This window comes from Felis catus, chromosome F1 (genome assembly GCF_018350175.1).
Source record: "Felis catus isolate Fca126 chromosome F1, F.catus_Fca126_mat1.0, whole genome shotgun sequence".
Taxonomy (NCBI): domain Eukaryota; kingdom Metazoa; phylum Chordata; class Mammalia; order Carnivora; family Felidae; genus Felis; species Felis catus.
The window spans coordinates 9,051,112-9,076,122 of NC_058384.1; the positions used below are offsets into that span (position 1 = coordinate 9,051,112).

General features: G+C 37.9%; 1 protein-coding gene across 1 annotated transcript in view; it reads right to left on the minus strand.

Moving 5' to 3' along the window:
* Positions 1–16,483: 16,483 nt before the first annotated feature.
* The window catches only part of FMN2 (formin 2), a 492,613-nt gene continuing 484,085 nt past the window's right edge, over positions 16,484–25,011 (minus strand). The window contains exons 22-23 of the mRNA XM_045048716.1: positions 19,790–19,871; positions 16,484–18,005 (exon numbers count right to left, since the gene is read on the minus strand). Of these exons, the coding sequence (XP_044904651.1) occupies positions 17,979–18,005; positions 19,790–19,871 (109 nt within the window). The 3' untranslated portion in view covers positions 16,484–17,978. The remainder of the gene's footprint in view (positions 18,006–19,789; positions 19,872–25,011) is intronic.

The window sequence follows — 25,011 nt, forward strand, 5'->3', positions numbered from 1 at the left end:
TTGTGTTGTCTGATTGCGGAGGCTAAGACTTCCAATATTATGTTGAATAACAGGGGTGAGAGTAGACATACCTGTCTTGTTCCTGTCCTTAGGGAGAAAGCTCTCAGTTTTTCCCCATTGAGGATGATATTAGCATTGGGTCTTTCATATATGGCTTTTTTGATATCGAGGCATGATCCTTCTATCCCTACTTTCTTGAGGGTTTTTATCAAGAAAGGATGCTGTACTTTGTCAAGTGCTTTCTCTGCATCTATTGAGAGGAACGTGTGGTTCTTGTCCTTTCTTTTAGTGATGTGAATAATCACATTGATTGCTTTGCAGATATTGAACCAGCCCTGCCCCCCCAGGTATAAATCCCACTTGGTCGTGTGAATAATTCTTTTAATGTATTGTTGGATCATATTGGCTAATATCTTGTTGAGGATTTTTGCATCCATGTTCATCAGGGAAATTGGTCTATAGTTCTTCTTTTTAGTGGGGTCTTTGTCGATTTGGGGATCAAGGTAATGCTGACATCAGAGGAAGAGTTTGGAAGTTTTCCTTACATTTCTATTATTTGGAACAGCTTCAAGAGAATAGGTGTTAACTCTTCCTTAAAGGTTTGGTAGAATTCCCCTGGAAAGCCACCTGGCCCTGACTCTTGTTTTGAGGGAGATTTTTGATTACTAATTCAATTTCTTTACTGGTTATGGGCCTGTTCAAATTTTCTATTTCTTCCTGTTTCAGTTTTGGTTGTTTATATGTTTCTAAGAATTTGTCCATTTCTTCCAGATTGCCCATTTTATTGGCATATAATTGCTTAAAATATTCTCTTATTATTGTTTTTATTTCTGCTGTGTTGGTTGTGATCTCTCCTCTTTCATTCTTGATTTTATTTATTTGGGTCCTTTCCTTTTTCTTTTTGCTCAAACTGGCTAGTGGTTTATCAGTTTTGTTAATTCTTTCAAGAACCAGCTTCTAGTTTCATTGATCTGTTCTACTGTTTTCGTGGTTTTGATAGCATTGATTTCTGCTCTAATATTTATTATTTCCTGTCTTCTGCTGGTTTGGGGTTTTATTTGCTGCTCTTTTTCCAGCTCTTTAAGGCATAAGGTTAGATTGTGTATCTGAGACCTTTCTTCCTTCTTTAGGAAGGACTGTATTACTATATACTTCCCTCTTATGACCACTTTTGCTGCGTCCCAGAGGTTTTGGGCTGTGGTGTTATCATTTTCATTGACTTCCATATACTTTTTAATTTCCTCTTTAACTTCTTGGTTAGCCCATTCATTCTTTAGTAGGATGTCCTTCAGTCTCCAAGTATTTGTTACCTTTCCAAGTTTTTTCTTGTGGTTGATTTTGAGTTTTATAGCATTGTGGTCTGAAAACATGCACAGTATGATCTCAATTTTTTTGTACGTGTTGAGGGCTGATTTGTGTCCCAGTACGTGATCTATTCTGGAGAACATTCCATGTGCACTGGAGAAGAATGTATATTCCTCTGCTTCAGGATGAAATGTTCTGAATATATCTGTTAAGCCCATCTGGCCAGTGTGTCATTCAAAGCCATTATTTCCTTATTGATTTTCTGTTTAGATGATCTGCCCATTGCTGTAAGTGGGGTGTTGAAGTCCCCTACTATGATGGTATTATTATCAATAAGTTTCTTTATGTTTGTTATTAATTGATTTATATATTTGGGTGCTTCACATTTGGAGCATAAATGTTTACAATTGTTAGGTCTTCTTGATGGAAAAACCCCTTAATTATGATATAATGCCCTTCTCCATCTCTTGTCACAGTCTTTATTTTAAAGTCTAGATTGTCTGATATAAGTATGGCTATTCTGGCTTTCTTTTGTCAACCATTAGCATGATAGATGGTTCTCCATCCCCTTTCAATCTGAATGTGTGTTTAGATCTAAAGTGAGTCTCTTATAAATAGCATATAGACGGATCTTGTTTTCTTATCCGTTCTGTTACCCTATGTCTTTTGATTGGAGCATTTAGTCCATTGACATTTAGAGTACTGAAAGATATGACCTTATTACCATTATGTTTCTTGTAGAGTTGGAGTTTCTGGTAGTATTTTCTGGTCCTTTCTAGTCTTTGTTGCCTTTGATCTTTTTTTTTTTTTTTTGTCTTTTCTCCCCTCAGAGAATCCTCCTTATAATTTCTTGCACGGCTGGTTTCATGGTCATGAACTCCTTTAATTTTTGTTTGTCTGGGAAACTTTTAATCTCTCCTATTTTCAATGACAATCTTTCTGAATAAAGAATTCTTGGCTGCATATTTTTCTGATTCAGCATATTGAATATATCCTGCCACTCCTTTATGTCCTGCCAAGTTTCTGTGGATAGGTCTGCTGCAAACCTGATCTGTCTTCCCTTGTAGGTTAAGGACATTTTTCCCCCTTGCTCCTTTCATGATTCTTTCCTTGCCTGAGTATTTTGTGAATTTGACTATGATACACCTTGTTGAAGGTCAGTTTTTGTTGAACCTAGTGGGGGTCTTCTATGCTTCCTGGATTTTGATGTCAGTATCTTTCCCCACATTGGGAAAGTTTTGTGCTATGATTTGGTCACATAACCCTTCTATCCCTTTTTCTCTCTCTTCATCTTCTGGGACCCCTATGATTCTGATGTTCCTTTTTAAGGAGTCACTGATTTCTCTAATTCTTAAATCATGCTCTTTTGCCTTAGTCTCTCTTTTTTTTCTGCTTCATTATTCTCCATAAGTTTGTCCTCTATATCACTGATTCTCTTCTGCCACATCCATCCTTGCCACCATGGCATCTATTCAAGAATGCAGCTCAGTGACAACATTTTTTATTTCCTCCTGACTACCTTTTACTTCTTTTATCTCCGTGGAAAGGAATTCTAATCTATTTTCAACCCTAGCTAGTATTCTTATTAATGTGATTCTAAATTCTGGTTCAGACATCTTGCTTATATCTGAGTTGATTAAGTCCCTGACTGTCATTTATTCCTGCTCTTTCTTTTGGGGTGAATTCCTTCATTTCATCACTTTGAAGGAAGAAAAGGAATTAATTAGGTAAAAAAATAAAATTAAAAAATTAAAAACAACACACACATACACAGAAATCAAATAAATAATGCTAGATCCTAGGTCTGTTTTGGTCTGGGTGTTGAATGGAGCTTGATAGATTAGAGCAAAAAATGGGAAAAAGGAAAAAAAGAAAAGAAAAAAGAGAAAAGAAAGAAAAGCGTTTGAAAATTTGAAAAAATGAATATAATGAAATAGAATAAAATGAAATGATGGAAGTAAAATAGAATTTGAAAAAATTACAAAAAACTAAAAAATACAGTAGAAAAAAAGAAAATATTTTTAATAAAAATTGAAAATAAAAATAATTTTTTTCTTTCTGTATTCAAGAAAGAAAAGAAACGAAAAAGAACAAAAAATAAAATTGAATAGATTGACCAGTGAACAGACTGAAATATGATTGAAATTATATCATTTCCCCTAGAACTTAAACTATGAAGCACTTTATAGTCCATAAACTAATCAGGCAGAGAAACTTGTGGTGTTCCTGAAGAGCAAGGTTAGTCCAGTTGGGCGAGTCTTCGTGTAACAACTCCATTCTCCACTAGATGGTGCTGCTTAGCTTACTGGGGTGGACTGTTGTGGCACTTGTAAGTGTGTATGTGAATGCACGGGAGCGGTGAAAATGGTGTCACCCAGCTATCCAGTCTCTAGTATCGAAACTCTGTTCTCCCCCATCAGCAATCACAAGCCTGTCCTTTGTCTCTGGCTTCCATCTACTCTCCACTTTTACACCGTCTGTGACCAAGCCATCAGGATGCCAGGCGGCTCCTCCCTCCTGAGTTTTATCTCAGATGTTGCTGTGTTTCCCAACCCCTCACTTCTGAAGGACTGCGGCTTTGACCCATTCTGACCCTCTGTGGTAGGGTCTCATTGAGCAATGGCCACGTGCCAGCTGCACCCAGGAACGTTTGAGGGACCATGCTGCTGCTGATGCCCAGAGACTGTGGTTGGGTGCCAGCCCATCCCAGAAAAAGTTCACATGATTGTGTGTCAACAGCATTTCAGGGATTATGGAAAATCACAACACACATCTGGTGCCAGCCTTCACCCTTAACATCCTTGCTCCAACACCAGTGGATATGGCCATTCTCCAAGGTATGCTGGGACCGTTGCCCATGGAGAAACCTCACCACCTCTACCAAATGTCCTCCCAGCAGGGGAAGCACCTCTCCCCATGTGGCCCGAAGACCCCACGAACTTCACTCTGCTCCTGGGGAGTTTCCCTTCCCACCAGAGCACTACCAGGTATTGAGCTGCAGAGTTTTAGACTCTACACTCCCTCTGTTTATAGAGTCTTAATGGAATTTAAACCCTCTCCTCTCTCCTTTTTCTTTTAGTTCAGTCCATGCGGCTGTTTCCGCTTTTCCACTTTGTCTCCAGCTGCTTTTGGGCGAGGGGTGCTTTTACCATACTCTCCCCTCCCCATTTCCATCCTCTCTCCACCAGCAAAAACAGCTCCCTGCCCTCTGCATCTCCTCTCTCCCCCAGTTCTCCTCTCCTCACCGCATACCTGCTGAGTTCTGTGGTTCAGGTTGTGAAGATCATTGTGTTAATCCTTAAATCAGTTTTCTAGGTGTGTAGGATGGTTTAGTGTTGATCTGGCTATATTTCATGGATGCAAGATGCAAAAATCTTCCAGGATGTTCAGCCATCTTGGCTCCTCCATCACAGTCCCAAGATTTATATGGAACCACAAGTTACCCAAGATAATGAAAGAGATTTTGAAAGAGAAAAGCAAAGCTGGAGGCATCACATTTCCATGCTTCAAGTTATGTTACAAAGCTGTAGTAATCAAAACAGTACAGTACTGGCACAAAAATAGATCAAAGGAACAGAATAGAGAACCTGAAAATAAACCCACAATTATATGGTCAAGTAATCTTTCACAAAGCAGGAAAGAATATCCAATGGGAAAAAGAAAGGCTCTTCAACAAATTGTGTTGGGAAAACTGTACAGCTACATGCAAAAGAATGAAACTGGACCATTTTCTTATACCATACACAAAAATAAATTCAAAATGAATTAAGGACCTAAATGTGAGTTCTGAAACCATAAAAATCTTAGAAGAGTGCTCAGGCAGTAATGTCTCTGACATGTCCCATAGCAACATTTTTCTAATATGTCTCCTAATGCAAGGGAGGATAATAATAGTCCAATAAACTATTGGGACTACATAAAAAAAAAAGATTTGGCACAGCAAAGTAACAATAAAAAAAAAAAGCAACCTCCAGATGGCCAACAGACGCATGAAAAAAAATCATGTATTACCAGGGAAATACAAATCAAAACTACAATGAGATTATCACCTCACATCTGTCAGAATGGCTAACATGAAAAACACAAATAACAGGTGTTAGAGAGGATGTGGAGAAAAAATAACCCTCTTGCACTGTTGGTGGGAGTGCAAACTGGTACAGCCACTCTGGAAACCAATATGAAGATTCCTCAGAAAATTAAAGATAGAACTACCCTATGATCCAGTAATCACACTACTGTGTATTTATCCCCCAAATACAAAACCACTAATTCAAAGAGATACATGCACCGCTATGCTTATTATAGCATTATTTACAATAGCCAGATTATGGAAGCCCAAGTGTCCATCCAAAACTGAATGACTGAAGATGTGGTATATACATACATATGTACATACACACACACACACACACACACACACACACATACATAATTACATACATACATATATATAGATATACATAAACATAATGGGCCATGTGTATGTATGTATATGTACATATGTGTGTATGTATGTATATATGGATGCATATATAATGTACTATTATTCAACCATAAAAATAATGAAATCTTGCCATTTGCAATGACATAGATGGAGCTAGAGTATAATGCTAAGTGAAATAAGCCACTCAGAGAAGGACAAATACCATATGATTTCACTCATATGTGGAATTTAGAAACAAAACAAATGAGCAAAAGAAAAGAGAGAGAGAGAGAGAGAGAGAGAGAGAGAGAGAGAAAGGCAAACCAAGAAACAGATTCTTAACTTTATAGATTAAATTAATGATTACTGGGCGGGGGGGTGGATGGGGGAGATGGGTGAAATGGGTGATGGGGATTAAGGAATGCACTTGTTGTGACGAGCACTGGGTGATGTGAAATTGTTGAATCACAATATTGTACACCTGAAACTAATATAACACTGTATGTTACCTCTACTAAAATAAAAAATAAATTAAATTAAATCAAAATTGAAAATATGTGCTAATCAACTGTTTATGTTATCAAAAAAGCTTCCAATACAGCAGGCTACTAAAACTTAACTTTTGGGGAAGTTAAAAAGTTGTTATATGTGAATTTTTGACTGCAAGGGTTGACACCCCTAACCCCCTTGTTTGTGCTCAAGGGTCAATTGTACTCCTTCAAAAGAACAGGAATAAAGGAAATGAGTGACAGTCCCCAGGCAGTGTCTGTTCACTACCTGATATAGAAAGTGGGGCCCTACTGTCATTTCACTGAACCCCTCTTGTTCTGCACAATGCTTCTATCTGTCATTTGTCTCCTGCATCTCTCTGCTGAGCAGTGCCAAACCTTCCCGATGAAGCACTGTTGGCTTGAGCCCCAACTCCAATCCTGAAGGAAAGAAGTGTGTTTAAAAACCTGGCACGCATAAAGAGTTCCTAACCACTACTTCCATCCGTAAAATCTGTTGCCAGGACATTCTTCATCTAACAAAAGTGTAGCCATGAGAAAGATGCAATTGCTAATGTCTGGGGAGTAGGTACTGGATACAGATTATGAATTGGGTGTCTAATCAAGGCTGGAAACTTTAAATTTTATGTTTGAAAGTTCAGCAAAAAGGTTTGAGAGTTATCCAAATATTTACATCTTATAGTTTTTTGCTTTCTGTTTTTATTTTGTGGTGGTATATATTTTTTTTCTAATTTTTGTTTTATTTGAGGAGCCAAACAATATACAACTGGTGTTACCATAGGCACCACACGTCTTTTTTTCCGTGTGCTAGAAGGCACTCTAGTGCTGGGGTCTATTTCTGGATTTGTCCTGGAAGTCTGTAAACTAAATATTAAAATTCTTGATTCTCACCCTTTGCTATGCTAAGTGACAGATAGCATTTACCAAGTGAAATACATGGATAGAAAATAACATTATGGAGCTGTATATGGCTTACTATAACATGGCTTAAGCATATTGCCAGTTTCTGACTCCAAAAGCCTCAAACCAACAGAAAAATCTCACTGTTGATTACGTTGTAAGGAGAGGGTTGGTCCTGTGATCCATTGCATGGATCAGAAAGTGTTGCTAATCTCTGGAAAATTTACAGTGTATGGTAGGATTATAGCCATAAATTAGAAACATTTACATAAAGACAATGAGAACTGTATGAAGTTAACTCCAAAATTGAAGTGAATGGGGTTTTGCATAAAAATTACCAAAATGGGCCATTGTGAAATAAAAAGCCCAATGTTACTGTATCAGAACACCAGACCACCATAGGAGAAAATGTGTCCAGCCGCCTACCGACCACCCTGACTTTTTTTCCTGAGTTTTTTTTTCTTTTTTCATTCCTGCAACAGACAAGCAAAGTTGGCTTCCAACCCTTGCAAATATCCATAATGGTCTAATGTGAGAATTTTCCTGATCTTCGCTTTGGAGGATATCTGATAGAGCTGCTATAGTGATGTACAGGCATCATAAATTACCCAAAGCATATTGTCTTCTTGATTCAACAGAAGTGACCAGATAGGTGGCATTTGATAATTGAAATGGGACACATTCCAAAAATTATAAAATATTTCTATATTGACTTATTTTTCAAAATTATACAAAATGCAGAAGAACCAAAGGATGTAACAGTGAACAGATCTTTCTCTTACCTATCCCATAGGCCACCAGTTTTCTTTCTCCAGAAGCAACTCATATTAGCAATATCTTCGGAATGCCTCCAGAGATCATCTATGTATGTTAGTTTCTGAATTCAGTAATCACATTGCCCCCATTTTTACATAAAGGGGAGTGCAGTATACACAGTTCTGCTTCTTTGTTTTTTTCACACAAAAATGACAAAGACATTAGCTTTTATTCATGGGTTCTTTTAACAAAATGTTGTACATCTTTTATATCAGTACATAAAGTGTCCCACATTCTTTTTTAAAGCCTGCATATTATCTCATTTAGAAATTTCCACTATTTTGCTTTTACAAATACTTATTGTCACTTTCTAATATGTTTAATAGTTGGGCCAGCTCCTCCTTCTACTGCTCCTTCCCCCCCCCCCCAAAATTTAATGACTATTCTTGTTTGTTTTTATACATGAATTTTAAAAATTATTTTAATGTTTATTTTTGAGAGAGAGGAAAGACAGAGTGTGACCAGGGGAGAGGTGGAGAAAGAGGGAGACACAGAATCTGAAGTAGGCTCCAGGCTCCCAGCTGTCAGCACAAAGCTTGATGCAGGGTTCGAACCCACGAACCGGAAGATTATGACCTGAGTGGAAGTTGGACATTTAACCAACTGAGTCACCCAGGCGCCCCATGAATTTTAAAGTCAACTTCTTCAGTCCTTATCACCCCCCTCCAATATTCTGTTGACATGTTCATTTGGATTGCATTAAATTTAAAGATTCATTTAGGGAATACTGACATTGCTGATTATATGCCTTTCTATTTCATGTTGTCTCTCAAGTTGTTTTCATATAGATCTGATACATTATTCGTTAAATTCATTCCATGCTATTCGCCTTTTTTGTTTGCTATTTTAAATGAGAAATTTTCCCAGTTATATCTCCAATACACGTGAAAGTTCTTGATTTCTGTATATTAAATTTTACTTAGTCAATTTACCACATTCTGTTATTGTTTCTAATAAATTTTTGGCTGATTATTTTGTTTTCTGAGTAAATAAGCTAATAAACAGCAAATAAAAATTATGTTACCTCCTCTCTTTCAATTTTATCCTTTAATTAAAAAATTTTTTTTTCATCAGAAGAGTGATAAATGGTGAAAGTACACATCTGGTCTTGCTGCTGATTCTTAATGAGAACATTTCTAATGCTTAAATTATGGTCAAAGCTGACTTTGCCTTGAGGTATTTGATCTTTTAAGGACATACTTACATCATTCTGACTTTTTTCATAAAGAATTATGTTGAATTGCATAAATGATTTTTTTAGCAGTTGGAGGAACTCACATAATTTTTCATCACATAAAAATATTATTTTAAAATACACATATATACCATGTAAAGCTATAAACATGATCTTCCTGGCATCCCAACTTCTTCATGGTCCTTACGTTGGCTAATATATTCTTGGCATTTTTGAAGTACTATTCATAAATGTGTTCTATAGTATTCTCTTTTTTAAAAATAATTTTTAGGAGGGGTAGGTGAGGCTCACCAGCTATTGGTGGGAGGCGTGTTGGGGAGCAGACTGGGCTGTTTCAAGCTAGCAAATATTTCATTACAAAGTAATGTAGAGAGCATGACTTATTCTTAAACTTATTACTCCAATTCATAGTAACTTTCTCACCCTTATTGTATTGATAGACATCTTCCTGCAAATCTGACTTGTCTGTCCCATTGTTCATTTAGGCTTCCTCCCTGCTTAAAAAAATAATAATAAACCACATACAGGAAGCTTCTAATACCAATTGGTGGGCCAAAGTACATTAGAGCAAACACAGGATTCTGAGATAGCACCTAACGATGTGACCTCATCTTAGAGAAATCTTTCCTGGCTTTTTCTGTAATCTGCCTCTGTGAGCATCCTTTCTCTGCCTCTTTCCATACCCACACATTTGGAAGATCTTCCATATAATTTGTGGTTTGGGTTTGCAATACCTCTAATTTTAATCAAAGATGAAGTTTGTGCTTTTGCCCCTTATTACTTTGTGATGATTTCTGAGAAGAGAAAGGGTAAATATTCCCTTTATCACACCATTTTAAAACTTAAACCTCTTTCTATTGCTTTTGATTACATAACTGAAGATGCATTTCATGGGAAACAAAAATTTAAAAATACAGCCTCGCAAGGTCTGGGTTCATTGATTGGCTGAGAAGTGAAAATGATCATGACCGATGGGTGTAACACATGGAAGGGTGCACAGGATTCCAGAGCACCCTGGTCCTGATAATTCCTTTTCTTCCCTAGTCCTCCCACCTAGCATCCAATCAGTCTCTTACCATATTCTGTTTTGCTTTGCTTTTTCTTGCTTTGCTGACCTTTCGTTGAATAGTTGTAATTCCCTCTTTGCTTTCAGTTATTTCTATTATTTTATAGAAAATCCTAAAATTTTCACTTATAGTTAAGTTCATATTTTTGTAACAATGTCTAAACATATCCAATGGCACTGTCTTATGCTTTTCTTTTTCATCATAGCACTTAAAGCTTAGATAACACATACACACAGAATGGCCAGAGTTTGTATGGAATGGTGTTAGTTTATAGAGGTTTCCCTGGCATAAGAGTACTGCTTGCACCTTCAAAGGTATTCTGGTTCTAAGAATAAATTATTGATCACCCTACTTAAATTATCATAGCACCTGACATTATTTTTCATGATTTTTTGGTTTCCCCTACTAGAATGTAAGTTCCATGAGCATAGGACATTTTACTGTTGGTCCTTTACTCCCAAAACCAACAACAGTTTCTGGCATGTATTGTCCACTTTATAAACATTTTCTGAATGAAATGAATGAATAGACTAGGCAAGACCCTTCACATGCTTGAATTATTTCCTTAATTTCTCTTATTCATCTTATTACTCAAAATTCTTGTCCCCTTTATAAACACACTCATTATAGTTATTACTGTTTACAACCTAGAGTTTATTTATTTCACTAATTTCTGTGATTTCTTATATCCTGACTCTTCATTTCGTCTTCATCTTTTTTTCCTTGCTGAAGTATACCCTTCAGCAGAGCTTTCAGCCAGGTTTTTGAGTAGTAAAGTCTTAGTTTTCATGTGTCTGAAAATATCTATCCCCTCTTCCATGTGAATATGATACTTAAACTGGGTATAATGGTCTTGATTCATTGTTTTCATTACACAAATCAAAGGAACTATTTACCTTTGTCAATATATATTGCTGCTGAATACAAATCTGCTTTCAGTATAATTATTCCATTGTATACTTTCTCTCTGGGAGTCTTGAAATTTTGTCTTTATGTAGCTGGAGATTCACTTTGACTTTTCTAGGTGCAACTTTATCAGTATTTATCCTGCCTAGAATTTGTTATGCATTTTCAAGCAGAGAATTTGTGTCTTTCTTTAGTTCTCCATATCCTCAGCCATTCCTCTCGCCATTATCTGGTTTCTCTGCCATCTCTGTTAGTTTCTCCTTATAGGATGTCTCTCAGATTGGCATCTCAGTGTATCTTGTATCTAACTTCTCTCACATATTTAAAAATGTTTTATCTCTGTGTGATATGATTTCAGTGAATTCCTTGGCACTATCTTCCAAATCGCTAATGATCTCTTACTTTGTGTCCATCTAGAATTATGTTTATATGTGTGCTTTTATTTCGATGATTATATATTTAAAAATTTTAAGGTTATTTATTAACTCATGTCCATTTTGCTCTATTGTTTGCATTTTTTAATTCATTTTTATTGCGTTGATTTATTCTTTCTTACTGACATTTTCCTCTAGTGCTTTGGGAAGTGTGTTTTGCATACTTATCTTGAGGAAGTATTCATGCTTTTTCTCCCCTTAGCTCTCTATATCTAGTCATTTTCTGTCATTTCCATCAATCCCCAGTTAGAATTAAATTTTTATTGGGGAGCACTTGGTTCCTGGGGAGCAGTGATACTGGAGACATTGCAGGAATAGGCATGGGCCAACAAGTTCGCTGGCCCTGTTTGCTCTGCAGGACTTTCTCCCGCTATGACACATCGGCTGCTTTATTTGCCATAATGTGTAGCATCCACTGGAGTTATTTTTGATTGACTTTCACTGGTGGGTAACCTCCATTCTAGTCCCACATCTCTGGTGGTAAGCCTGATTTGGTTTCCCTCCATAAATGGGGCATGATTAGCTCCCATTACCCTGTAAAGATTCCTCTCTCACTCAACCTGCACTCCCTAACTTCCCTTTCTTCTTCCTTCCCTCTTTACAGCCCACTCTCCCCTTCCCTTACTGATTGGTTCTCTAGTTTTATCAGTAGGAAAGGAGTGTGAAAACCTCCAACCATTATTATGGAATTGTTTCTTCCTTAAGTCTGTCAATATTTACTTCGTTTATTCTAAAGCTGGTATCAATACCTACCGATATTTATATCTATTTGTATCTTTCTAATTCGTATTTTGTAGGCAGAATAATCTTGCCTCTCAACAAAAGTACAGTGTGATAATCTCTGCCTTTTACAGTGTTCAGGCCATTAACATGTAAGGTAATTGATAAGGTTGTGTTTAAGGCTGTCATCTTCCTGGTTATCCTCTATCCTTTTTAATTCTGTTGTCTCCAAACTTTCATGTCTTCAAGTATTCAAATAGATTTTGAGTTCCATTTTAATGTGTCTATTGACTCCTTAGGTATACTTGTTCCCTTTTTAGTGGCTGCACTAAAGGTTATACTATGAATTTTGAGGGTATACATCCTTAACTTTTCAGTCTATTTGGAATTAATATTGTACTACTTCATGTAAAATATAGAAATCTTGCAATTTATTCTCTCTTCCTGTGCCATCCTTTGAGATTGCCTTATGCATTACATTTACATGCATTATGAACTCTTCAAAGAAATGTTAATTTTTTTTTTTTTTTTGCTTTAAACTGTCAGTGTTGGAGCACCTGGGTGGCTCAGTCAGTTGAGCGTCTGACTCTTGATTTTGGCTCAGGTCATGATCTTGGTGTCTTTGGGATCAAGCCCTGTGTTGGGCTCAGCACTGAGTGTGTAGCCTGCTTAAGATTATTTTTCTCCCTCTCTCTGTTCCTCCTTCACTCATGTGCACATGCTCTCTATTAAAAAATAATAAAATAAACCATCAGTGCTTAAAATAAGTTAAAAGCAAAGAAACTAGTTTTTTAAATTTTTTTAATGTTTTATTTTTGAGAGAGAAACAGAATCAACCAAAGTTGGACACTCAACTGACTGGGCCACCCAGATGTCCCAAGAACTGGTCTTTTATATTTTCCTAGGTATTTACCATTTCCAGTGCTTGCTGTTACTTCTTCAAGATACACATTTTCTTTGGGTATCATTTCTCTTCAACTTGAACTTTCTTTAGTGTTCTTGTAGTATAGGTCTACTAGTAACAAATATGAATAGCTTTCTTATAAATGCAAGTATCTTTCAGTCTTGAAGTATATACACTTTCAGTCTTGAAGTATATTCTCACGGGATATAGAATTCTGGTTGACAGGGTTTCTCCTCCTCCTGGGGACTTTAAAGATGATATCATCTAGCCAAAAAGACTGCTGGTTTAGGAGTTTTTAGCTGCTGGATGCAGTACCATTCCTGCCCTCAGGCCCTGGGCCATTCTAAGTTCCACCCCCACTGTGCCCCCAGAACCTGCCTCCTTTGTTCATTATCCAGGGCCTCCAAGTGGCTGCTTTTATATTTTGTTCGGAGTTTACAGTTACCATCTGGGGAGGATTGTCTCTTAGAAGCTTACTTAGTCATACCCATAATAGAACTCCAGAGCTCATGTTTTAAATCTCTTTTCTACACTGCTTCCCTAAAATAGCTTAAACAGAATATTGAACAAGTCAATTCATTATATATATTTTATTACATTTGTTATTTACAATAGTAGCATGCTTGAAGGGCAAAAGGATGGTGTCAGTGGAGAGAGGGCTTCTTTTTGAGACGCTGTTTACTTTGACTTCTGCACAACTACTTCTTCCTGGTTCTCCATTTTTAATTCCCCGATTAATCTTCTCGAGGTTCCTTCTGTGACCTATTGCTTCTCTTTTAAACACTAGTCTCAACCCTATGTGATTTTTTTTAACCTCTGTTCCAGATTTCCCCGGGTAATGTCAACAATCCATCTGATTTCAACCATCACTTCAATGTAGATGGCTTTTACCTCAAAATCTCCAGATTTACATCTCTCGGGTTCCTCAATATCTTCCATCTACCAGAAATCCCAACTGCATGTTGAGCACATGTTGTGGATTCTCCATTCCCTTTCAGCCCTTAACTTTTTCCTTTTCTGCCTCTCATTTATTTCTTCATGAAATCAATACATCTTTATTTGAGTGTCACATATTGCTTTTAATGTTTTAGATTTAGTCCTGAGGGAAAACAGTCTCTGTCCTTCAGGACTTAAATTTCTTATTTCTTCTTAAAACTTAGTTTTTAGAATTTTTAGAGAGGGGGAGCATGTGAGTTGGGGACAGGGGAAGAGAGAGAGGGAAAGAGACAGAGAATCCCAGGCAGGCTCCATGCCGAGCACAGAGCCTGAAGTAGGGTTCAGTCTCACAACTGTGAGATCATGACTGAGCTGAAATCAAGAGTCGGACGCTTAACTGAATGAGCTACCCAGGTGTCCCTGTCCTTCTGGATTTAAACTTGAGAGAGCGACAGGCTGTGTACTAATAACTATATAGAAGTAGATTTAAGGATAAAGACTTGGAGATAAAGTTGCTTTTCTTGAAAGGCTTATCAGAGGTTTCTCTGAGGCACTGATATTTATGAAGAAATTTGACTAAAGCATTTCCCCACCACCTTTGTTGATACAGAGCCACACTTTGCCAAATAACCCACTCACGAATCAGACTGTCAGCTTAAATTCAATCTGCTTTCTTGTTTTTCACATCTAAAACTTTAAACTCTCATATGTATTTTAACTCCCTAACAAATCTTTTTTCAGCTCCAAGTTTCCATCTCTACAACTATTAAGTCCTATCTCTTCCTTTGAATTGTAATAGTTTCTTTAAAGGTGTTCTGGCCTCCAGGCTTATACTTTTCCACTCTCTCCTCCACACTGGTACCAGAGTGGGCTTTATTAAACCAAAAACAGTTAATGTTACCACTTCAAAATAACTTATTGGCTCCGCAACGTACTTCATACTGTTTCTTTGTATTAAAGACTTTCATGACCTACCCCTGATCCTATGTGTTTGTCCTTATCACTTACCCTGCCTTATACCCCATTTCTTATTCTTCTACAGGTGTGGCAGACTATTTTGCATCCATTTTCCATGCTTTTTTTTTTCTCAGCTTGCTACCTCTATTAGAAGTGCAGCATCATCCCCTCCTCACCAATCACTTGGAAAACTTTTAAAACTGCATTTCAAACAAGCTTTTAGGTGATAGTGCCACTAATCCACTGCCTTACTGTGAGTAGCAAGGGCATAGATGACTTTAAGATTGTCTTGATCCCAAACCAAAAGAAATGATGGTTTCCATATGCCTTTGAGCACTGTCTTTCCATTTGTAGAATTCTCTTCTCCCCTTTCACTTGCCTAATACCCATCCATTCCTTGAGATTTAACTTTTTGTGCTCTCTGTCCATATTTTTCTTTTTTTTTTTTTTTAATTTTTTTTAACGTTTATTTATTTTTGAGACAGAGAGAGACAGCATGAACGGGGGAGGGGCAGAGAGAGAGGGAGACACAGAATCGGAAGCAGGCGCCAGGCTCTGAGCCATCAGCCCAGAGCCCGACGCGGGGCCCGAACTCACGGATCGCGAGATCGTGACCTGAGTTGAAGTCGGACGCTTAACCGACTGAGCCACCCAGGCGCCCCCCATATTTTTCTAAAAGTAGGCCCCACTACCAATGTGGGGCTTGAGCTCACAACCCTGAGATCAAGGGTCGCATGATCTACCAACTGAGCCAGGCACCCCAGCTTTTAGTGCTCTCTAAATTGGACAGTAGTGAACTGTCATTGCTGCTTTATTTCCCCCCAACTTGATTAAGGAATGTAAACAAAGGATGTTCATAAAATTGTTCCTTGATCTTTGAGACGTTCAGTTATTGGCACCAAGCCTTGCCACAAAGTAGATAAGTCAATGTACAGGTGATAAAAGAGTTGAAATTGAAAAATTATCAATCTAAACGCAAAACTTACTCATAAAGAAAAGGAAACTCTTTTCATGCTTCTCTGTTAGCAGAGTGCTTAGTTTTTATTCCTTCCATTTCCTCATCTATATCCATCCCATCTTCACCATCATTTTCCCCTCGACCTTATCATCTTCCAATAGTCCTTCACCACTTAATCTGTACCAAGGGAATTTTTGCATCTAACTTTTGACTTTTGGAAAAAGGATTTCTCAAATATTAACACCTTTCAATTCATAAGTGGAAAATCCTTCTTCCTTAAGATTGTATAAGAAGGATTCAATTTTTTTTAACACTTACCTGCTAACAATTGTTAAACCTGAAATCAGAACTTGTAAAAAATCTTCAGAGTGTAACTTATTTTCTCCCAATGTTGAATATGATGACGGTATTTTGGAAGCATCCTTAGGCAATATACACACAATAGGCACAGAACGCTTCTATTATTCATTTTATTTTCATATAAATTAACATCCTAGAAAAATTGAAATAGAAACACTAAATACAGTATTGCACATAGCGATCTTTGTTAAATGCCCTATTATTACAGTGAAGAATGGTAATATACACATTGGAGGGACTGAAGGAGACAGGAAGACTAGAAAACAAACCAAATCCACTACTGTTTCTTTGCACTTAAACTATAAACTAAAAGGTAAAAGACCATACTTTACATAAAGGCAAACATAGTTGTGATTCAGGACATTTTCTTTTTTAAGTCTTTCCATAATTAGTTTCTGATAGCAAGAAATTCTCCCCTTTATCAACATCGATAAGCCCCAACAAATATCATTAAAAGAATTAGAAAAAAAAACCCACCTATTAATATTAGACAAAGCCATCACAATGTATCTTGAGCTGACTTTAAAATACTCTCACAAAGAGTGGGAGATTTACTCTTCTTCCCCCTTGAAATAAAATAAAATCCTTTCCTAGGCTCCTTCAGGTAACAAATCATTACATACTCATTTTATAGCTTTTAATCACCTGCTGTAACACATAGAGATGATTCTAATCGTGTAAAAACACTCAGGCAGGTTACGTGAATTAACAGATGCCAATCCACCTGAAAACTTACTTTTTTTTTTTTGCCAACAATTAGTCATGTTTGGCAATTTTATGAACATCATTTATTTAAATTCCTTCAACATATTGAGTCATATTTTCTTTGTGAAGGCCAATGGTAACATTATAGAGAGGCACAACTTTAATTTACTTTAGCTGAAGATTAGTTTTATGTACGGTCTCAAAGAACACAGGCTGATAAAAACCCTCATTAAACTTAATACTCTGATTTCTGCCTATATTAAATGACTTATAGGAAAGGGCTTTCCTTTTGCTATATTTTTTACTTGAGTAAAAAAATGATAATCTTCTTTCACAAATATATAGTTATGGAGAGCAACCCAAGAGTTGGGGAAGCCTTGATTATGATATATAAATGGTACTTAAGTTTTAAAATAGAAAATTTATATGTAGACATGAAACCGATACAAACAATTCACTAGAAATAACATTTTAGCCATAAATCTAAATGCAGTGAAATGGAGTACTGGTTGTCAGTAGAAAGGAAAGTGTTTTGCTGGGATAAGGAATATTCTCACGAAAGTAAATTGTAAGTTAACATTTAGCATGTTCAGCATTAACGCAAATACTGCCTCTTATACATGCTGTTTTGGTCTATCAATATTATACCATAAACTTTACAAAAAGAAAAGGTGTCAAGTTCTCCACTGGTCTACTGCTTTTGCATTTTTATGAATGTACAGTAAGATTCAACAATTGGTGAACTGTCTAGAAAACACAAAGATTATGCTCGAGGTCAAGAGGAAAAATGAACAAAATGGTATGGTTTCCTTCCCACCCTCAGGTCAGCTGAATGTTGTGGAAGTGGCTGCAGTGACTCGTGTTCATTTTGCTTTTTCATCGCTCAGGTTTTCATACTTATCTTTGCTTTCTGAAAATAAATGCACCAGAGAAAAGTTACAGTTAGCAGTAAGAACTTTCAAAAATGCACGAGGTATATAATAGCCCACACAAGATCTTTTCCTTTGGATCGCATTCTCTAGGAAAAGGTTGAAGATCCACCAGCCCAGAAAGGAAATATAAGCAAAGGAAATATAAGGAAATATAAGCAAAATCTGTTTTATCTGTAAGAATTTTCCCCAGCCAAATCACCAAATATTTTGGAGATCAAAAAAAAAAAAAAAAGGCGCTTTAAAAATTCAGCTTCTCACCAGTGTGAAAAAGTACCAGCTCGCCTTTCTCATTCTCCATCCTATGCACAAATACATAAAGATTGAACTGAGTGTTCATTCTCTTGTATCCCTACGATAGCATGATTAGGTTGATTAATGATTTTCCCTTCTCATTCAGTGCACCTTTAAGGTTATACTCAAATCAAAAAGGCAGAAAATAACCTAAACCATAAGGTAATACTTGTCATTAGACAATATTAATTTTGATCTGGAGAAACTAAAGGGAAAATATATTTTAAGTGGAGATGTAATTCCTAACTTTTTCTAAGTAGGGTTTAATCATATTCCAATTTGGGTTATTTTGATATCTTTTCCATTTTTTAAATGTTATTTATTTTTAAGAGAGAGAGAGAGAGTGTGTGAGTGAAGGAGGCACAGACAGAGAGGGACAGAGGATCTCAAATGGGCTCCCCACTAACAGCAGAGCCCAACATAAGGCTTGAACTCATGAACCCCGAGATCATGACTTGAACCAAAGTTGGGATGCTCAACTGACTGAGCCACCCAGGCACCCCGTTATCTTTTCCATTTACACTATGTTAGTCTAATCCAATTCAAAGTTTTCCTATTTTAAGGCCTAAAACAACTTTTCACTTAAAACAGCATCGTTTACTTACTCTTGTGGTATCAAGTGATAAAACCTCAAAGCATTTAAAAAAAACACTGACAGTGTGTCACAAAGGAAACTTGTCTTTTTTTTTTTTTTCTTTTGAGAGTGTAAGCAGAGGAGGGCAGAGAGAGGGAGACTGAGGATCTGAAGCGGGCTGTGTGCTGACAGCAGAGAGCCCAATGTGGGGCTTGAACTCACGAATTGTGAGATCATAACTTGAGCCAAAGTCAGACGCTTAACCTACTGAGCCTCCAGGGCACACCAGAAGACTCATCATTTTTACCAAGCCCTGCCTCCCAGGGTGTAAAAGTGGTGTTTTAAAGAAAGTGGGTAAGTAGGAACGCTAAATAAGCTTGTTGAGGTCAGGCTGTTAGTTTATAGCTGATACACAGCCAACTCTATAGAGCCATTTGTGAGTATAAGCCGGGTCTGAGCCCCCTGGTCTGAGCAAAGGGCAATACTACTAGTACTCAGCATTTCCCATTGTGTTTTAGATCCCAATGGTGCTAATTCCAATTATAACAGCCACTCTGGGTTCAAATATGGCCCTGTACTGGTGATACGTGTGTAATGGGAAAGTGAAAAACTGCTCCCCAAACCTCACCAACACACACACACGCAGGTAGATGCATTCCTTTAGGAGATTTGTCTTAAATCTTAAGCTCTGAATGTCGATACTGAGATTCTCTTAGCCTTTGAGCCTGATCAAAAGCATACAGAAAAGGAGATTTTTCAAGTCAGAGCATAGCATCCATTCATAGTTAAGAGGAAAATAATTAAAGTGTCATTATGTGAGTTTGAATATGTTGCGGAAATTATGTTTAAAAGCCAAAGAAAATCACAAGTTAAAAAAGGGGAGAGTTAAATACTTACAATTCCAGAGTCATGTCTTGGTTTTATTTTATAAAGTGATTTTCCCTTTTTCTGCCTACACACCTCTTCGGCTTCTTTTACTCTGGGTGGAGAGAAAACACATGTATTTAAACAGAGTCCTACATAGGTCACTGGAATTCACCTTATGGTAGGTGAGCAAGTAGCAACTCATTAAGGATTTGAATCATTGGAGAAAATATCACGTACACAAGAACATTATCTGACATTTGATTCAAAAACATTGAACTAGAGGCTAACTCATTCACGGGTTCTCACCCTGGAATCAAAGGGGGTCAAACACACGAAAATTTTTATATCTACATTTCATCCTACATTAAAGGAGTCTTTTGTAGAACAAATTAAGGAAATATCCCTCATTTTCAGCTAAGGGTACTGAGATTGGCTCTATTACATAAATCTGAAGCATTAAAATCAATCAATCAATAATATCATATAAAAATTCATATGCCTATTTAAAATTATTTTAGATTCAATTTCCACATCACACTTACCCATCTCTGAAAGCCATTTGCAGTGAATACTTCATCAAGCAACAGAACCAACCATTTATTTGAAAACAGAAAATAGAGTGCACAATAATAATATTTTGACACTTCTAGGAGTTATTTTTAAAAACACGTTCCAAGGAAAACAGCACCAAATTTACTAGAGGTATAGTTAAGAAAGGATGTTATTCAGAGGTAAGTTCTCCATTAAGTTCTGGATCTGCTATTTGATACCGGGTAATGTCCTCATACTATCAACTCTTGTATTCCCTCAAATAGTAAAAAGGCTTAATACTATTTAATAGTATTACTATTATTACTACAGAGTTGTTACAAAGATCAAAAATATTTTATTTAAAATGTTCCTTATAAACTGTAAAATGCTATAAAAAGTATATGTGATTGTTTTAATTAAACAAATAGTAAGAAATTTTTAAACTGGGATTATACTAATAAAAAGGGGTTCCATAAGTAGGAAAAGTAGCCTATCAGGTTAATTTATTTTTTATCATCATAATACCCTTGGAGATTGAGAGTGGAGCATTTCTGGAAAAACTTAAAAGGCTGTGACTTATCTTAATAAAAGATTTTTAAAATTCAGATCTTCGAGCTTAGTTCCTGAAAGAAACGAATTACAAATATATTTCTTGAGCCCTGTGGTAAAAGATCTAATGGTAGAATTCCTCTGTCACATAACTGAATGAATACCTGTTTTGAAACAGTGAAGGCAGCAAATGATCCAGCATAGTAGCTCTGAGATTGGTACTAGAGTTTACATTAAAGCGTGACGAATGAAAGTAATTCCTTTTGGACATAAAATGCCTGAGTTGATCTTATTAGTAATTCCAGAAAATGACAACAATTTAGAATATGCTCCATTGCAACTCCTTTTTATTACGTTTTGTCCGAGCCATAAATTGCCTTTAATCCTTCCTCCAAACATTTGAAGACAAAAACATTTTCTTTATAACAAAGGATTGCAGGAGTTCCCATCTTCCTCTGAAATAGCTACCAGTAAATTTAAGTGTAACTATTTGGACGGGGAATTAAAAAATCTTTTTTTGTAAGCACTTTGCCAAAATCCAGCGGATCCCCTCTTAAAGTTACTGGGAGCTCTTTAAACTATTTCGTGACATTTATTTAAAAAAAAATAAAGTACTTCACGAAAATTTAGATCACCAAAGCATTTTTATGTTCTCACTATCATATTTATTTTGCTTTAAAATTTTTCTAATGTTTCTTTATTTTTGAGAGAGATAGAGAGACAGAGCATGAACAGGGGAGGGGCAGCAAGGGAGGGAGACACAGAATCTGAAGCCCGCTCTAGGCTCTAAGCTGTCAGCACAGAGCCCGATGTGGGGCTTAAACTCAGGAACTGTGAGATCGTGACCTGAGCCGAAGTTGGACTGAACCACCCCAGTGTCCCTATTTTGCCTTTACAACACATTTTTCTAAGGATCACGGGAAGACAAATCTAATACAAACATATTTAATTTTACTCAAAAACAAATTCAGCCATTCCTTACAGCAGAGATGACGAAAATTACAATGTGCGTCAAGGAACCCTCACAAGATTTAGCTCGCTCCTTCATTTGACGACCATTTATGGAGCAGTGACTCCAGGCCACGCACTAGGCTTGGCTCAGTTTTATGAGGACAATTACATTCACTGTCTAATTGGAGAGCTACCCGCGTAAGTAAATTACGTGTGTGCATTAAGCACCACCACCTAGGATTGTAGAGGTTCAGCCATGTCCAGGAGGAGGGTAGGGATTGTGGGAATCTTTCTGGAACAGCTTGACAGCTGAGCCTTGATTCAAAGAGAAATCTTAACTGCTCGTACTTTTCCCAGAAGGGGAAATGGGACAGAAGATGAAAGAATAATATGTGTAAAGACAGAGTGAGACAAGGAATACCACAGTGAGATTAGAGAACATACACACTTCCCTCCTGGGCTGTCATGGGATCCCTACACCCTTAGAAGCCAATGATTGAACTGGCGTCTGCCTTACGTTCCCGTTTCTGACGTGCATGGCTCAGGTGAGTCAGTCACTGCATCCTAGGCACCTGTAGATAGGCACAAATAAACGATTTGGGGACCTGAGACCCTAAGCACCAGAACCTTAAGTAGTTGCTATTCAGATTTAAGGGCACAAGCGTGGAACAGATGTTAAAATGCTGCTCTCTCGGCCCTCCTCCCTCTGGTGCAAGCCCTGTAATGGGTGGGAATCTAAGCAGCACCCCAGAATGTGATGAACACGGCCAGTGGGCAACACTGAGAAACCGCACCCTGGCACCAAGGTATTCCCCTGAAACCCGGACTGGGCAGCCGCCCTGAGCCCCTAGCCACTGTGCTTCCTCACCCCTCTCTCTTCCCAGTGCACACTGGGTCCCAGCCCATACCCCGAGAACTTGCTCGCTTCAGCACTTTGTGGAGCTGCACCCCTCCTAAGCTTCCCAGCAAATGTGGCTTCTTCCAAATGCCAATTTTATTTCAACAAAACTCTGACAACAAGACATTTTTTCCACACTTTAGGCAGGAAAAAAGAATGTGTCCCTGGAGGTGAGATACAGTGCCAGAGTTGGCAGAAATGAGAAACATAACAAGGGAGAAGCCGGGAAGGAGAGAGAGGGCTGAGGCAGCTGTCCTTATGAGCGTCTCCCGTTTGGTCTCCATCTGGGCGAGTGTGGCGGGCTCGTCGGCTGGCTCATCCAAGTTAGGCCTATTGAGTAACTACTTGTACGTGTTCCACCCTCTTTCCCTCCTGCCTCACCCCTCATTCAATCATGCCGAAAATTTCTTAAATGGAGAAGGAAAAAGATGTTTATCTCACAACTAGACATCACAGGCTTTAAGTGAAAAAGCCTGGTGGTGATAACATTTCAAACAAGAAATAAAGACGACCACTATGTCCTGTTTGGAAAGGAGATGGGGAGCAAAAACAGGGACGATTCGTCATTTATAAAAAGAGAAAGGAGAGAGAGGAAACCATGGGTAGGCCAAAGAAGATAGCCCGTAGCTTTCCAGTGTTGCCTGCACTTGAGTTTAAACTCTGATTAGGGTGAGGACTGGGATGGTGTGCCGACCTTGCATGATTCATGAAGCCATGTTCTTTTGAGTCTGGTTGCAGTCACACAAAGGGGACTGCCAGGGCATTTGTTAATCAAGATTTCACCCTATTAGAGAACTAAAAAGGGAAGTCAAAAATTTCAGATGACATCTGTGATAGGCTCATTTAACACTTGCAACTTCTAATCTGCAATCTAGATTACAGAAAGAAAATATGAGCAAAAACAAATCATATGATAATGAAAACTCTTCCACTCATCACCTCTAGTGATCTGGGAAAAACAACACAGAAAGCAGAGACTAGAAAACAGGAAATGTAGCATTGCCTTTTAGACCGAAGAGAAGGATACTGAGTGGTATATAATGGCTGTAGAATTTGAAGTTTGTGCTAATATTTCGCTGTTAATAGCCTTTATTGTCTGCAGAACTTAAGAAACAAAACTAGGCTGAATAAATATTGAAAGTACATATTTATCCCTTAAATGAAAGGTCAAAAGTAATCATAACATGAGGCATTTTTTTAGAGGGAGAATTTGATTATAGGAAATAACCAAATGGCATATATGGAATCAGGTTTGGCAAATAGAGTAGGGGACCAATTTGAACAAAATAATTTTTGTTCTAAGCAAGGTTTCGTTCAGGCAACAATTAGAAAGAGTGACACAAGGGGCGCCTGGGTGGCGCAGTCGGTTAAGCGTCCGACTTCAGCCAGGTCACGATCTCGCGGTCCGTGAGTTCGAGCCCCGCGTCGGGCTCTGGGCTGATGGCTCAGAGCCTGGAGCCTGTTTCCGATTCTGTGTCTCCCTCTCTCTCTGCCCCTCCCCCGTCATGCTCTGTCTCTCTCTGTCCCAAAAATAAATAAACGTTGAAAAAAAAAATTAAAAAAAAAAATAAAAAAGAAAGTGACACGAATCAATATGCGATTCCCAAAAGATGGAGACTTGCTCCCTTCAAGGGCCAACTTTGTATAACCAATTTTGAATAAAGCCTTTCTGAAAAAAATCAAACTTTTCTCTTCGATAAACGGAGGCACAATTTAACTTTTACTCGATGGCCCGTGTTCGTCACTGCCTTCATCACTGTTGTAATGTGCTGATACAGGGCCACCCTCAAGGCCTCCTAAAATATGTACCCATGTGGCAGCTCACCCCTGCATGGACCTAACACTTGTACTTTGCTGTATTTCCTTTGGGTCCACGTTAAGCTTTCTCTTTCTAAGTTAGCAGGTTGTGAGCACTTCTCACTGGCACCAGCACGCCTGCCTCGAGTAGAGACTCTACCTTCTTCGATAATTTCTATCTTCTCCAGACGGGACAACCAGATCACCAAGCTACTTTAAATGGGCTTCAAATTAGAACACCGAGTTCAAGGCTAGCTAAACCAAGGGAGTTCCCGGACCTGGAGGCAGTAATTGTACACCACAGGCCTTCTCCCCACCTCCCACATACTTCAGGGCTCCCAGCTGTAGAGTCTGGAAGGCTGGCAAGGCCAGAAGTCGGACTTCCAGATAGGCAGGGCTTTAGGGCTCTAAGGGTCTAAGACTCTGAGATTCTAAGACGCTGCCCGCCTCTCGTCATATTGTACCACCCAGCACGCTTCCTCAGCAGGTTGTCCTCAAAGATGGAAAGCAATTTGGAATGAGTATA